Source organism: Bombina bombina, chromosome 6, assembly GCF_027579735.1.
Source record: "Bombina bombina isolate aBomBom1 chromosome 6, aBomBom1.pri, whole genome shotgun sequence".
NCBI classification, from domain to species: Eukaryota; Metazoa; Chordata; class Amphibia; order Anura; family Bombinatoridae; genus Bombina; species Bombina bombina.
The window spans coordinates 958,616,869-958,634,470 of NC_069504.1; the positions used below are offsets into that span (position 1 = coordinate 958,616,869).

The window sequence follows — 17,602 nt, forward strand, 5'->3', positions numbered from 1 at the left end:
TTAGGGACCCTTAAACAGAGAACTGACCCCTGTGGTTTCTATGTGGACACTGGGTCAGGGTGTCCCAAATTTATCCGGGTTATATGGTATCAGTGTAAAAGTGATATTCCTGGAGGGATGATCACAATGAGGGAGTTCCAGGGAAAAAACTATTTTGCTGACGCAGCAGTAAACACACTGTCAGGATATTTCGTAGGCCAGCACAACCTGTGTAGGGGTTATTGATGCAGGTTTTGTGTAGCTATAAAGATGTTGCCAATTAAATGTGGGTAACTGCCCTGGTCTTCACCCCTAAAGCTTCAATAGTAAAGATAGGTACTTATGAGGTCTCCTCAGGGATCCCCAGCTAGAATGTCATATAAAAATGTGTGTGTAGGGCTCACATTAGTTAGGCCGACAAACTCTGGGGAGGTAGGCCCGGGCAAAGGTAAATTCTTGGTTCTCAGGACTCTTCAATCTGCCCCCTTTTCACCTCTTTCTCCCCTCCGGTAGTCAACCTGGTGCTGTATGACCGTCTTGTTCTCCGACCGATGCGCTGCACTGCTGTTTAGCCTCAAGCACAGGTGGGGTAACGCCCGGCCTCTCCCTCGTTCACACAGCTCGCCCGGAACACCTACGATAGTGGGCTCAGATGCTCTGGAGTGGAGCCCCGACCCTCCGGAGCACTAGCACTGGACAGAAGCGGGTGTCAAGAGGTGGTGATCAGCAGAAAGCCATGCTGTAGGTTAGTGCGTCTGTGCCTTGATGCTTGTTCCCGAAGCTAGGTCTCAGAGGGATGTACTCCTCACCACTGCGATCGACCCTCCTGGAGCAACTTGTAAGTTTGTCCTGTGGAGCAGAACCCCGACCCTCCAGAGAGCAGGATCCCCCGTGGTCACAGCTGCACACGCAACACGACCAGACGCCACAGATAACCACTGTGAGAATCAGAAGCAGTCTTTGTATAGTGGGTCTTTTAATCTGGGTTAAAAAGTTCCTGGGTACTTCTGTTAGGAGTAGAAAGCACAGTTTATGCTAAAAGTCTGGGTATAAGTTGTGTTGTGACGGTTAGCTCAGCCCCCCCCCCATGATACTTTTTTATTGGACTAACTATACATTTATAAGATGACAAGCTTTTGGAAGAATGTATTCCTTTTTCAAGTCTGAAGCAATACTGACCAATTTGATGGAATTTACAGATGATATATTTTAAACACAGGCTAAAAAGACAGAAAGTTTTACAGAAGTCTGAATGCAGGGGGAGGAGGGGGTGTCATAAAAATCATGATGGGGGTTTAGGAGACAGGCAGATAGTGTCAGTAAAAGATAACAGGCAGGGGAAATATATGGTTATACACAAAGTATATACTGACATAAAGTTATATTATATATAAACATAGAATCAATATGAATAAAGATGGGAAATTAGGTATACAGGGGAATATAAGATAGTCAAAAAAGAAGAAAGGAAAGAAAGAAAAAAAGGGGAATAATAAAAATGACAAAAGTGTGGACATAGGCTTACCTGCGTTATGCATAGAGAGTGTAGAATATACAATGTAATTGACTACAGTATATGAAAGTACATTACAAAAAAATTTGATAATGGGTTGAGAAACCAGAGTCCACATTTAGTCCAGAATTTAGCAAGTTGAAGTGCATTATCATTTTCATTTCAAAGGTTTTTCTTTCCATGGTGTTTTTGAAGTTGCCTCTGAGAATCTTGATTTTGAGGTTTTGGATGGAGTGGTCAGGTTGGGTGAAATGGTGACAAACAGGGGTACAGTATTTTGTACAGTATTTTGTTTCACAGTGTTTTTTTATTGAGTTTTTGATCGAGTGTCTGTGTAAGTTTAGGTGCAGTTTTTGACTTGTTTCTCTAATATAACATCCCACTTCACATGCAGTGTAATGTATCATGTATACCACATTTGCAGATATACATGAATATGCCCCTTTAATGTTATAGGATTTACTCTTGTGATTAGCTGTGCTGCTTTCACAAATGTGTTGACGTAGTTTGCAGAGAGCTTTGTTGCAGTGCTTGGCTCCATTCTGGGTGTTCTTTTTATCAAGGGGTAGCTTTCTGTGGACCAGTTTCTGTTTTAGGTTGGGTGGTTGTCTGAGTGCCAGGATAGTTTTTTTTAAGTCCCTTTTAAGGGCTATTGGTAGTGTAGTTTAGGCTAGGGTTTTTTTTTATTTGGGGGGGGGGTTTATTTTGATAGGGCTATTAGATTAGGTGTAATTGGTTTTTTAATTTCTGTAATTTAGTGTTTTTTTTTGTTGTAATTTAGCTAATTTTATTTAATTTATTTAATTGTATTTAATGTAGGGGATTTATTTAATTATAGTGAAAGGTTAGGTGTTAGTGTAACTTAGGTTAAGTTTTATTTTACAGGTAAATTTGTATTTATTTTAGCTAGGTAGTTAGTAAATAGTTAATAACTATTAAGTAACTATGCTACCTAGTTAAAATAAAAACAAACTTGCCTGTAAAATAAAAATAAACCCTAAGCTAGATACAATGTAACTATTAGTTATATTGTAGCTAGCTTAGGGTTTATTTTATAGGTAAGTATTTAGTTTTAAATAGGAATAATTTAGGTAATGATAGCAATTTGTATTTAGATTTATTTAAATTATATTTAAGTTAGGGGCTGTTAAAAGTTAGACTTAGATTTAGGGGTTAATAAATATAATATAGTGGTGTCCACGTTGGGGGTGGCAGATTAGGGGTTAATAAATGAAGGTAGGTTGCGGCAACATAAGGGGAGGGAGATTAGGGGTTAATAAATATAATGTAGGTGTCTGCAATGTTGGGGGCAGCAGATTAGGGGTTAATAAGTATAATGTAGGTGTCGGCGATGTCGGGGGCGGCAGATTAGGGGTTAATAAGTGTAATATTAGGAGTGTTTAGATTCAGGGTTCATGTTAGGGTGCTAGGTGTATACATAACTTTAGTTTCCCCATAAGAATCAATGGGGCTGCGTTACTGAGTTTTACGCTGCTTTTTGGCAGGTGTTAGACTTTTTCTCAGCCAGCTCTCCCCATTGATGTCTATGGGGAAATCGTGCACAAGCACGTATAACCAGCTCACCGCTCACTTAAGCAGCGCTGGTATTGGAGTGCAGTGTGGAGCGCAATTTTGCTCTACGCTCACTTCTTGCCTGTTAATGCTGGGTTTGTAAAAACCCGTAATACCAGCGCTGTAGGTAAGTGAGCGGTGAGAAAAAACTGCACGTTAGCACCGCACAGCTCATAACGCAAGACTCGAAATCTACCCGAAAGATATTTTAATTTGTTTAAGGAAAAAATATACAGCATAGTATAATTACAGAGCATTGCTTTTCTTCATAGCAAGTCTCTTTAAATATTCAGATTATAGATGGTTATTATCATTATTAGTTGTGTTACTTGTATGGGACTTCTGCTTTGTAAGACAAAAATAGCATTATTTATCCGTCTTATGCAAGCCTACAACTGCAAGTTCAGAAGCAGTGGTCTTAACAATGAGGCTTCTTAACTTCTATACCATCTCAGAGGTGGCAGAGGCAAATTATCCTAAACTGATTTGAATGGGATGATTGACAAGCCCTGCTCTCGTGCAATTGGTTGCATAAGGGCAGGGGATGGGCTACACAAGTACTTGCTTGGGCATTATAAAATTAAGGCTGTGGATGTTGCCTCTATAACACCTAATGCAGGCAGATAAGATCCCTTACTGGAAACCTTGTCCACTCAATGTTTGTTTAATGGGATATGAAGGCTTAACCCACAAATTTGACTGACTATTCTTTGTGGAAAAGTATTTGCTTTAATTACTTAATGTAGCAGTACCTTATTTATCAGACTTATTGGGATTAATGACTGAAACAACCTTGCCAGGATTAGAACCTGCAACTCTCAGTTTGAGCATTCAGTGTAGTTACCTGATGAATTACATTGGTGAACCCTTTTTTTTTTAAACTGTGTTTTCTGGACGATGGTTTTAACAATAAGCTTCAGCTTGGGGTAAAGAGACATATTTTATGGGTATCTAAAATACAAAATTGTTTTGATTACTATTGTATTCCTACTAATTTGTGCAATTTGAGCACATTATCGTTTTTATTCAGTTTTACATCTCCCTTAATTCCATTTATATATACCTTAATGATCATTATTAAGTTTCATGAATCACTTTCAACATGAAATTAATGTAATTTATTTATTTATTTAAAGGGATACTAAACCCATTTTTTTCCTTTAATTATTCAGATAGAGCATGCAATTTTAAGCAACTTTCTAATTTACTCCTACTATCAATTTGTCTTCATTCTCTTGCTATCTTTAATTAAAAAGCAAGAATTTAAAGCTTAGTATCCAGCCCATTTTAGGTTCAGCACCCTGGATAGCGCTTGCTTATTGGTGGCTACATTTAGCAAACCAATAAGCAAGCAAAACCCAGGTTCTCAACTAAAAATGGGCCGGCTCTTAAGCTTTACATACCTGCTTTTTAAATAAAGATAGCAAGAGAATGAAGAACAATTGATAATAGGAGTACATTAGAAAGTTGCCTAAAATTGCATGTTCTATCTGAATCATTAAAGAAAATATTGGGTTTAGTGTCCCTTTAAATGCATTATCTAATTTTTATCTTATTTCACAATTTTAGATGTTAAAGTGTTAATTTATCTTTATATTTTACAATATGATACATGCATATACAATACTTAATTATGGATGGAAAGCAATTAAAAACAAGACTTTTTACCTTTTATATAAAAAAAAAAGTAATTATGCTATTAGCAGAAATATTTTATTTAGCTTTGTCTGTTTAAATTTTCCATGATTTACCAGATTATAGATCTTTGTATAACCATATATATGTAATTTTTTTCTTTATATTTTATCATAAACCATATTTATAATCCTTGTAGCCTTTATAAAACATAAAAAACAAAAGCACAAAACTTACGTCAGTTCACAAATTTTGAGTATTTTTCTTGCAAAAGTAAACTGTTGTTACTGCAGTTCCTCAGTTTGGACTCAGTGTGCCGCTGTTGACCAATAAAGAAGAAGAAAAAGAGAGAAATATCTGGATCTGTTAGAGCTCAGAACTGTAAGGCATTGTAGAATCCATGAAAAAAATCTTCTCTTTGCAGTTTTGATTCTTAACAACATACATATAAAAAGAAAACAAAGGATCATCTATAGAGAGTGATGAAGAAGATTCAATTTAAATCTACACAGAGAACAATGACATGGCAAGTAATATATTTCCTTTTTTATATCCTTGTTGAGGCTGTGTCTGACCAGATTCAATACTCAATTTATGAAGAAATTAAACAAGGTTCTACAGTAGGCAATTTGGTACAAGATTTGGATATGAATACTAAGGAATTATCATATAGAAAATTACAAATTGTTTCACGGAGCAAAAAGCAATATTTTAATATTAGTTTAGAAAATGGCATCTTATATGTTATTGATCGAATAGACAGAGAAGAAATATGTGAAACAGAACCAGAATGCTTTTTGAATCTTGAAATAGTGGTTGAAAAACCAGTGAATGTGTTCTATGTTAAAATTGAAGTTCAGGATATTAATGATAATTCACCAACATTTTCTAAGGATATATTTCATGTAGAAATTGGTGAATTTGCTACTCCTGGTGCACATTTTGCCTTGGGAAATGCACAAGATCTTGATGTTGGTACAAATTCTTTACAAAGCTATGAACTCAGCCCCAACCTGCATTTTAAACTTAGAGAAAAAACTAGCACTGATGGAGTTAAATATCCTGAACTTATTTTAAAAACACCTTTAGATCGCGAGGAGCAAAGCATCTATAATTTGATTCTAACTGCTTATGATGGGGGTAAACCAGTAAGATCTGGAACTGCACTGATAAGAGTTGTGGTTCAGGATGTAAATGATAATTATCCTTTATTTAGCCAGGACATATATCATATAAACATAAAGGAAAATGTGCCTAATGGTTCTCTTGTTCTGCATTTAAATGCTACTGATGCAGATGAAGGGTTAAATGCAGAAATTATGTATTCATTCAGTCACATGGGTAAAAACTCATTGGAAACTTTCAGTCTAGATTCTCAAAACGGCAACATCAAAACAAAAGGTGAACTTGATTTTGAAGTTACAAAGAGCTATGAGATGCTGGTGGAAGCTAAAGATGGTGGTGGTTTAGTGACACAGTGTAAGATTTCAGTCCAGATTGTTGATGTCAATGACAATGCCCCTGAAATAATAATTACATCTTTGTCTACACCCATTCCAGAGGACTCCTTACCTGGTACACTTGTAGCACTAATTAACGTTCACGATCTGGACTCGGGAAAAAATGGTGAGGTGACTTGTCAGGTTGAAGAGGATTTGCCATTTAAATTGATATCTTCATCTTTAGGTTATTACAAACTTGTAACAACAAATCATATGGACAGAGAAAAAAAATCTGATTATAATATCATAATAAAAGCTGAAGATGGAGGATATCCACCAATGTTTAAAAGCAAAACAATTAATTTAACCATATCAGATAAAAATGACAATCCTCCTGTTTTTGATAAAACCAATTATGTAATCTATGTTATGGAAAATAACCTAGCTGGAACTTCAATATACAGAGTGAATGCATCAGACATTGATATTTATGAAAATGCGAGAATAATATTCTCCATCTTTAACACAGATATTGAGACTATACCAGTAGCTTCATATGTTTCCATTAATTCAGCAACTGGAGTTATTTATGCACAACGCTCATTTGACTATGAACAGTTAAGAGAATTTGAGTTTCAAGTCACAGCTAAAGACAGTGGATTACCTCCTCTAAGCAGTAATGCCAAAGTCAGAATATGTGTCACTGATAGGAATGACAATCCTCCAAAGATCCTATATCCCTCAACAGATTCTGAGGAAACAGCATTATTTGAGTTTATTCCCCGCACATCTGAAAAAGGATATTTAATAACCAAAGTGATTGCAGTGGATGCTGACTCGGGACATAATGCTTGGCTCTCTTATCACTTTCTACAGGTTCCAGAACCAGCTTCTTTCATTATTGGGCAACACACAGGGGAAATTAGGTTGTCACGAACCCTTCAGGATATAGATTCTTTAAGACAAAAAGTTGTGGTTATGGTAAAGGACAATGGTGAACCAGCTCTTTCTGCTACAGTTACTTTAAAGATAGTTGTAGCTGAAACATATCAGCAAATTCTTCCAGAGATAAGCAGCCATCCCAGAGATACAGAAACTCAATCCTATGTGACTTTTTATTTAGTAATATCAATAGCTGTGATTTCTGTTTTATTCATTTTGACCGTGATGGTTACAGTTATTTTTAAATACAAGAAATCAAATATTCCAACTACTTTTGGAGCTCTAAGCAAAGATTTGTATCCACAAGTTGCTTTAAGGTATTCTTCTCAGTTCAACGATGGAAGTTTGCCACTGCCATACTCATATGATGTCTGTTTTACACTTGACTCAAGTCAAAATGAATTTCCACATCTTAAATCAGCTGAAAATGTTCCAACTGATAATCTTATTGATACTGATGACCCAGCTACTGGAAATGATTCTCTGAAAGACACTGTGCCTCCTGCCAGTCTCCAACAGGTAAGATATGACTTTAAATGTCATTTAATACACTGGTTAAAAAAAGCTAAATGAGCTTTACTGCCAATAACATTTGCTTTATTTTAGAATTTTATTTTATTATAGTTTTTCCATTCATATAGTTGATGGAGTATTTGTTTCACATCTCATTAATATCTTTTGCGGGGGTTTTGGAGATTTTAAGATATTAAATTGTTATAACAAATATGGCAAAATGAGCATTTCACACAAAAAATCTAGTCGACATTGTATCTTGTAAGGCAGAGGACTTTTTTAATGGAAAACTATGGTAGTATTATTATTAATATTATTATCAGTTATTATTATTATCAGTTATTTGTAGAGCACCAACAAATTGTGCAGCACTATAAGCAGAGGTCTAGTATACAAGGTAGCATTTATGGGAGACAAATGGGTAGAAGGCCCTGCCAAGAGTTGCATTTTTGTGTCAATAAGGTGATCTACAAAACAGCTGGGCTCATAGGCTTACATGCTAAAAGGGATAAGGGGATGAAAAAAAGGAGGAGAGGAACTTAGGTAAGAAAATGTTAGTGTATGTTGTATGCATCCCTAAACAGAAAAGTCTTTAAGGAGTGCTTACAACATTGGAAACTAGGGGAGAGTCTTGTGGAGTGAGACATAGAGTTCCAAAAGATAGGGGACCATCCGGAAAAGTCCTGTAGACACCAATGTGAAGAGTTAAAAATAAAGGAGTAGAGAAGGAGGTCATTAGCAGAGTGAAGGGGATGAGAGGGAGAGTATCTGGAGGCGAGTTCTGAGATATAAGGAAGAAGCAGTGTTATTGAGGGCGTCGAATGTTAGATTCCGGATTCTGTGTTTTATTCTGGAGGTTAGAGGAAGCCAGTCATGGGATTGGCATAGAGGTGCAGCAGATGGGGAGTGATGTGTATGGAAGATCAGCCTGACAGAGGCATTCATTATGGATTGAAAGGGAGATAGACGGCAGCTAGGAAGATCAGAGAGTATGGAGTTGCAATAGTCAAGATGGGAGATGATGATAGAGTGTATTAAAATCTTAGTTGTGTATTGTCTGAGGAATTAGTGAATGTTAAATATGTTTTTTTTAAGGTGGAAGCATCAGGATTTGACCAAAGACTGGATGTGGGGAGTAAAAGATCTAAGTCAAGTGTGACCCCAAGATATCGGGCATGCGGGGTTGGGGAAATGAATGCTGAATTTGTTACTTTGTGGATTTTGGACACTTGCAAACAGTTGAGGGGGTTGGAGACTGGACGTATGTTGAGAGATGATTTCATTTCTGATGGAATCAATTTTATAGTTGAAGTGGCTGGCAAAATCTTGAATTGAGAGGGAAGTGATAATAGGAGGTGCTTTGAACTTGTAGTGAAGAAAGTTAGCTGAACATAGATATTTTCACAATGCCACTGATTAGTGCGGGAACACCTGTGTAGGTAGCATGTCAGAGAAGTATGCCAGGGCTAAGGATGAGTGTGCAATTTTTTAGCTATGTTAGGACATAAGTTGTCGAGGACCGAGGTTAGAGTGGTGTTGTAGTGACAGATAGACTGGTCAGGGCAGCAAAAGAAGGAGAAGGAAGAGAGAGGAGGTTTAAGAGAGTTTGAAAGATGTGGCTGATCTAGTGACTTAATGCTCCTGTGCAGTTTGGTGTGAGTGTTAGTAGGATGGAGAGTAGTAGGATGTGCTGTAATGTTGCATGTAAGGAGATGATGATCAGAAAGAGTAGATGGGGAATTTGTGAAGTTTGAGAGAGAGAGAGAGAGAGAGAGAGAGCATCCATACCTGAAAATGAAATCAAGGGAGTGTCCATCTTTTCTCCAGGAAGTGAGCTGGAGATGTTTTGTTGCTCCAGGGACAGTGGGACGGTCAACAGGGAGTTTGAAGTCCCAAGAATGAGGGCATGAATGTAATATAAAAGTCAATGCACAGTAGCAAACAAAGTTAATTGTGTGAAAATCCAAATATGCTGTTAAATATTACTTCTTTCATTGATTTCAAGAGTTATAGTGATCTGAGTTTTTATCAGTTTTCAAAGTTTAGTATATATTTTTAATATATTTGATATCTGATATGTGCTTAGTTGTGAGAATTAGATTGGCCAGATCAGACCAGGCAGACCAAAATCAGTCTAGCTGACTACTTAAAGTGGATTTATTTACTGTAGGGAAAGCCAGGAGTTTTTTTTTCCCACAACATTGAACATGATTTTCTTTAAAATAGAAAATGTTCATGTTCATGAATTTGAAAAGTTAAATTGAGAATGGAAATTAGCTTTTAATGCAAATAAACCTCTACTAAAGTTTCTTTGTATGGATAACTTGTTTGTTAACACATATAACATAGTAATATAGTAGATGAGGTTGAAAAAAGACAGAAGTCCATCAAGTTCAACCTATACAAATCTTAATGTACTTATAAAAAAATCTCAATTAAAACTTAAATTGATCCCATTAAAAAGTGACCCATTTAATAAATGAAATCATATCCCTGAATTCTGTTTCTAGCCAGAAATGTATCCAAACTATTTTTAAATGTATCTAAGGTATTGGCATTTACTACCTCCTTAGGTAATAAGTTCCACAACTTGATTGCTCTTACAGTAAAAAAAAAATGTTTACATAGCAGGAGATTAAATATCCTTTCCTCCAGCCTTAGGTTGTGACCTCTTGTCACACACAATTTTCTTGGAATAAATAGAGCTTCTTCCATCTCTGTATATGGGCCTTGAATATATTTATATAAAGTAATAATTTTACCTCTCAAGTGCCTTTTTTCAGACAAAACAGACCCAGTTTGGTTAAGCTCTTCTCATAGCTTAATTTTTCCATTCCCTTTATTAGCTTTGTGGCTCTTCTCTGAACTTTTTCTAAATCTGCAATGCCTTTTTTTGAGAATGGTCCCAGAACTGCACTCCATACTCAAGGTGAGGTTTTACCAGGGATTTATATAGTGACAGAATTATGCTTTCCTCCCTTGCATCAATGCCTATTTTATGTACATGCTGCCTTAGAAGCCCTCCATTGTGCACCCATCTTTAGCTTGTTATCTATTACTACTCCTAGATGCCTTTCCCACTCTGTTTTGCTAATTTAAATAATAGGTTGCCTGCTTATTTTTACTTTCAAAATGCAGAACCTTGCATTTTCCAGTACTAAATCTCATTTTCTATTTACTTGCCCATTCTTCTAATTTTTTGTAGGTCCCCCTGTAAAGCAATTTCACCAAGCAATGACCTTACACAACTTTGTATCATCTGCAAAAATAGAGATGTTGCTATTTAATCCTTGCTCCAAGTTATTAATAAAAATGTTAAAAAGAACAGGGCTCAGTACTGATTCCTGGGGGACTCCACTGATTACATTTGTCCAATCAGAGAATGATCTAGTAGTTTACTACTACTCATTGCTCCCTGTCTTTATCCAGTTATTTGTCAATAATAATCCCCTCAAGTATCTTCCCAACTATTGATGTCAGACTAACTGGTTTATAGCTTCCTGGATCAGCACTGCTTCCCTTTTTAAAAAGTGTCACCACAACAACTTTACTCCTGTCCTGGGTACTATGCCTGGTTGATAAAACAATTGTAACATATTTAATAATCTATGATGAAGTTCAGTACACATTGTGTAGGCAAACAAGATCAAACGTGTTTTGTTGCTGTAAACAAAACTTTCTCTATGACCTTAGCACTGATATATCATGCTACCCTTCACACATTTTAATGTACCTATAATGTCCTTCTTAGATATTTTGCCATTTATCTACTTAAAAACCTGTGTGTAAGATGGACACATACAATGTGTGTCTACTTCAATATGTAATGAAAACTGAAAAAGTTCAGATCTCAGTCAAGGCAGTTGGTATTTTTATTTTCTTAATATTTTATTTTACTGTCTATATCAGAACCGAGACTGAAGTATTCTAAATGTACAAGATTAAAGGGACAGTCAACACCAGAATTGTTGTTTTAAAAGATAGATAATCCCTAATTACCAATTCCCCAGTTTTGCATAACCAAACAGTTACAATTATACACGTTTTACCTCCGTAATTACCTTGTATCTAAGCCTCAGCAGACTGCCCCCTTATTTCAGTTCTTTTGACAGACTTGAATTTTAGCCAATCAGAGCTGTCTCCATGGTAAATTCACGTGCATGAGCTCAATGTTATCTATATGAAACACATGAACTAATGTCTTCTAGTGGTGAAAAACTATCAAAATGCATTTAGATTAGAGGCGGCCTTCAAGGTTTAAGAAATTAGCATATGAACCTCCTAGGTTTAGCTTTCGACTAAGAATACCAAGAGAACAAAGCAAAATTGGTGATAAAAGTAAATTCGAAAATTGTTTAAAATTACATGCCCTATTTGAAACATGAAAGCTTTTTTTGGACTTGACTGTCCCTTTAACTGTTTTGTTTAAGAACAAATGTGCAGAGAATATAATTTGTACATAAAGGGCTAGATTACAAATCTATTGCATGCCTGTAAATGGGTAAATTTGCTGGTTTATGGGCGCACGATAAATAATCAGCAATTACAAGTGGCTGGTTAATGCTACCATGAGCTTGCAGTAGCAATTAGCGCTCATAAAATTAACCAGAGATCAGATCTCTGGTTAATTTTATAAATGTCCCTCATTTGCCCCAAAATAAAGTGTGAGGTTCCGTTTTGAAAATAATTTTTTTATCTTTTTTTTAATAACAGCACAAAGCAGTTTTTAGGAGTTAAGTGTGCTGATGTGCAAATGTGGATTTAAGTAAGGGCACTCAAAGCTTAAGATACCTCAAATTAAGTATTTATAATTATTATCAAATATTTGCACAGATATAAATGACAAGGTACACTAAAATTAAAAATGTATTTATACAAAGTTTAATATACGAAACAACAATATAAAATAATATAAGCTAAAAATAGGGACGTCTCCCTTGTATCAGAGCAAGAGTAAATGTAGACTAAAATTCAAACTTCATATATGTGACTTAAATCTGGACACAAAGTATAATATATTACTAAATAGCAGAGATCAATAAAACTCAGATAGTCCGTTATAGAATATATATAAGAAGCAGATGTTTAAAAGTCCTTTGACCAAAATTGTAACAGAAATAGCTTCGTCAGGAATGATTAGACACTTTGTACGTGGTAATCACTCTTATGTTGGTACAGAGCAAAAAAAAGAGATATTTCTTACTTCCAAATACAAATTATAGCGAATCCCATATCGCTCTTATAGTAAGCCTCAGTCCTGTATAATCATATATTATTTGGTACCTTATTAGGGTTCTAGAGGAAAGGTGTTCCGTAGTAAACTTCTGTCTGGTAGCCTCAGCGTTTACTCCTCGTGACTTCGGCGTCTGACGTCACAGCTGACACTTCGGGGGCTCGTCTTAGACCGGCCAACCAGATTTGTTCAAGAATTTTTGGATTTTGTCCCACCGCTCTTTGCTGTAAATGGGGACCTTGATGATGACACTTTAAATCCGGAGTTTGCTCTTAGTGCTATGCACGCAAACTTATTTCCATAGATAGATGAAATGAAAAGTTCAATACACAACCCGGGTTGACTGACACATAGCAATGATCGGTCCTTGAGATAAAAACAATATCAATATCAAATGTTATGAACCCCTCCTAAAGAAGAGCCCAAAATAACAACCTTGATGATTTCTTGTAAAGAGTCTCTAAAATGTATATTTTCACCACACTAACAAGAGATTAAAGTGAATTGTGATTTGGTATTCAATATAGACAAAATACTTTATATGATAGAGAAACAAATTTCTGCATAAATACAATAATTTTATTTTAAATACTAAATCAATAAATGCTAAACACCATTATAACATGTATCTTTATGTCATACATCCATATTTATGTGCTTGTTTTTAATGCTATTACTTACCATATTTATGTGCTTGGTTTGCATGTTATTACGAATAATAATAATAAAGCCATTAAAAGGCATTGGTGCAAGGGGCGGAGCTAGCTTAGTAGCAGAGAGGTCGCATAAGAATACAGCTCCGATAGAAACTGCTAAAAATCTACCTGCTTGACCTCTACCTGCTTGATTTGATTCCTGATGTGTTGTTAGCTATACGGACAACCACCAGCGGGTTTTACCCTCAGATAGTCACCTCATGGAGGCGATAGCCTGTAATTCCCAGTGAGAAATGTGAAGAGGCAACTTGGAAGGAGCCATCTTTTACCCTACGCAGCAGTTAACAGGCCTGTGAATCAAAGTGTAGAGTGCCCTATACACAGTATTGGAACAGCTACCTCGATAGTGGAGATACGACCCATTCCAGGTCCCTAGACAGACGAACGATAACTATAAACTGAGGCCGGTTTCTTCTAGTGCACAAGATGAACACTGCTAAATAAATACTGCGTGAACTCTGTTCTTTGCTGGACACATGCCAGGAGGCCTGTGAGAAAGTGCTATTGAACAAGCTCAACCCCATTATAACTGATGTCCCAGCTGATACCCTCCTCAGGAGTCCTGAAGTAAGGTTTGAGGACTATAGCGGTACTCTAGAAGAGCCGTTGCATGTTGTCTGGCAGAGGCAAAATATGGGACATACTACTGCTACATGGAGTGATTTGACCTCCTGGGGAGCGGATCTCCTAATATACAAACGTGGGGCTGTAGATCTGTCTGATATATACGGAGATACATTGATGGATTCAGCGCATCCATATGCCTTACCGGAGTCAGCGGTGAAGAGCCTAAACTACGTGACCGTCAACAGTCCCATGCTTGTTCTCTCAGCCAGAATGAAAGTGAACACCAAGCGCCTACCTGAAGCGGTGAGCCGCGACAAACAGGCTTTACTACTTGAAAGCTTTCCCCTGGAGGTTAAAAACACTGATCTACAAGTATGGAAAAATCCCCGTCACAGCATTTTGGGACAAGTGATCAGAAAAGCTGGTGTGAGCTTTACTGAGCAGAGACTACACCATACAGTTATCGTGGGTTTTCTTCTCATGTCTGATTTAGATTGTAGTTAATCAGCACTTTTAAGTCAGCCTTCTTCATGTTGATATGTTCTACTTAATGTTACCTGTTTTATAATGTTCTGTATAAGCTTGATAGTCCAGTGAATGTTAAGTTAGAAATTAGCCCCCAATAGTTCTGGGTCCCTCATACAGAAATGTTTTACCCTAATATTTTGGGATCATTTTACTATGATCTATGATCATTGCCATAACTGATATATAACTAATATAAACTTGAGGTTTCTCAACACAAGAAGAAGAGATATTGCCACGTGCATTATAATTATCTTGCTGGCAGACATATATCTATTAGATTTAAATTTTAGTTAATCAGCACTTTAAAGTCAGCCTTCTTCTTGTTGACATGTTCTACTTAATGTTACCTGTTTTATATTGTTCTGTATAAACCTGATAATCCGGTTAATGTTAAGATAGAAATTACCCTCCAATAGGTTTGGGTCCCTCATACAGAAGTGTTTTGCCCTAATATTTCGAGAACATTTTTCTTTGATCTATGGTCATTGTCATAACTGATATATAACTACTATAAACTTGAGGTTTCTCAACACAAGAAGAAGAGATATTGCAATGTTCATAATAATTATCTTGCTAGCAGCCATATATCTATTAGATTACTAATGCTGACCTTCATTACTAAGCTTATTTGAGATCTTGTTGTTTAAGATAGATTATTTATATATATCCTATATCCCACTTATCTAAAGTCTAACGGCTAGATTTAGAGTTCTGCGGCCAAAGGGGTGCGTTAGCTACGCGTGCTTTTTTTCTCCCGCACCTTTTAAATACCGCTGGTATTTAGAGTTCACAGAAGGGCTGCGTTAGGCTACAAAAAGGGAGCGTAGAGCATATTTATCGCCACTGCAACTCTAAATACCAGCGTTGCTTACGGACGCGGCCAGCTTAAAAAACGTGCTTGTGCACGATTCCCCCATAGGAAACAATGGGGCTGTTTGAGCTGAAAAAAAACCTAACACCTGCAAAAAAGCAGCGTTCAGCTCCTAACGGAGCTACATTGTTTCCTATGGGGAAACACTTACTAAGTCTGCACCTAACACTCTAACATGTACCCCAAGTCTAAACACCCCTAACCTTACACTTATTAACCCCTAATCTGCCGCTCCGTACACCGCCGCAACCTAAATTATACCTATGTACACCTAATCTGCTGCCCCTAACACCGCTGACCCCTATATTATAATTATTAACCCCTAATCTGCTTCCCCCGCTATCGCTGACACCTACATATTATTATTAACCCCTAATCTGCCGCTCCGTACACCGCCGCAACCTAAATTATACCTATGTACCCCTAATCTGCTGCCCCTAACACCGCTGACCCCTATATTATAATTATTAACCCCTAATCTGCCCGCTCCGTACACCGCCACCAGCTACGTTATCACCGCCACCAGCTACGTTATCCCTATGTACCCCTAATCTGCTGCCCCTAACACCGCCGACCCCCTACATTATATTTATTAACCCCTAATCTGCGCCCCCCAACGGTCGCCTCCACCTACCTACAATTATTAACCCCTAATCTGCCGACCGGATCTCACCGCTACTATAATAAATGTATTAACCCTAAAGCTAAGTCTAACCCTAACCCTAACACCCCCCCTAAGTTAAATATAATTTAAATCTAACGAAATAAATTATCTCTTATTAAATAAATTATTCCTATTTAAAGCTAAATACTTACCTGTAAAATAAACCCTAATATAGCTACAATATAAATTATAATTATATTGTAGCTATTTTAGGATTAATATTTATTTTACAGGCAACTTTGTAATTATATTAACCAGGTACAATAGCTAATAAATAGTTAATAACTATTTAATAGTTACCTAGTTAAAATAATTACAAAATTACCTGTAAAATAAATCCTAACCTAAGTTACAATTAAACCTAACACTACACTATCAATAAATTATTAAATACAATACCTACAAATAAATACAATGAAATAAACTAACTAAAGTACAAAAAATAAAAAAGAACTAAGTTACAAAAAATAAAAAAATATTTACAAACATTAGAAAAATATTACAACAATTTTAAACTAATTACACCTACTCTAAGCCCCCTAAAAAAATAACAAAGCCCCCAAAATAAAAAAATGCCCTACCCTATTCTAAATTTAAAAAGTTCAAAGCTCTTTTACCTTACCAGCCCTGAAAAGGGCCCTTTGCGGGGCATGCCCAAAGAATTCAGCTCTTTTGCCTGTAAAAAAAACACATACAATACCCCCCCCCAACATTACAACCCACCACCCACATACCCCTAATCTAACCCAAACCCCCCTTAAATAAACCTAACACTAAGCCCCTGAAGATCTTCCTACCTTATCTTCACCTCGCCGGGTATCACACCGATTCGTCCTGGCTCCGATGTCTTGATCCAAGCCCAAGCGGGGGGCTGAAGACGTCCATGATCCGGCTGAAGTCTTCATCCAAGCGGGAGCTGAAGAGGTCCATGATCCGACTGAAGTCTTCTATCAACGGCATCTTCAATCTTCTTTCTTCCGGATCCATGTTCATCCCGCCGACGCAGAACATCCATCTTCACCGACGACTTCCCGACGAATGACGGTTCCTTTAAGGGACGTCATCCAAGATGGCGTCCCTCGAATTCCGATTGGCTGATAGGATTCTATCAGTCAATCGGAATTAAGGTAGGAAAATTCTGATTGGCTGATGGAATCAGCCAATCAGAATCAAGTTCAATCCGATTGGCTGATCCGATCAGCCAATCAGATTGAGCTCGCATTCTATTGGCTGATCGGAAAAAAAAATGGAAAACTTGAGATTCACTATATGCGACTACAATATACCTTATACTTGTCTTATGTTTAACTAGATTTTTTTTGTTTTGTTTTGTTTGAAGAGACATGTGGTCAATACATATTTTGTATACACTGATATGATTTGTACACCTATTTCGAATCTCAATAAAAATACTTAAAAAAAAAAAG

At 36.7% G+C, this 17,602-nt stretch overlaps 1 protein-coding gene across 1 annotated transcript in view; it reads left to right on the top strand.

The window, feature by feature from the left end:
• The window catches only part of LOC128664817 (uncharacterized), a 165,130-nt gene that overhangs the window by 58,592 nt on the left and 88,936 nt on the right, over positions 1 to 17,602 (top strand). The window contains 2 exon segments of the mRNA XM_053719620.1: positions 5,212 to 7,602; positions 14,029 to 14,577. Of these exon segments, the coding sequence (XP_053575595.1) occupies positions 5,212 to 7,602; positions 14,029 to 14,577 (2,940 nt within the window).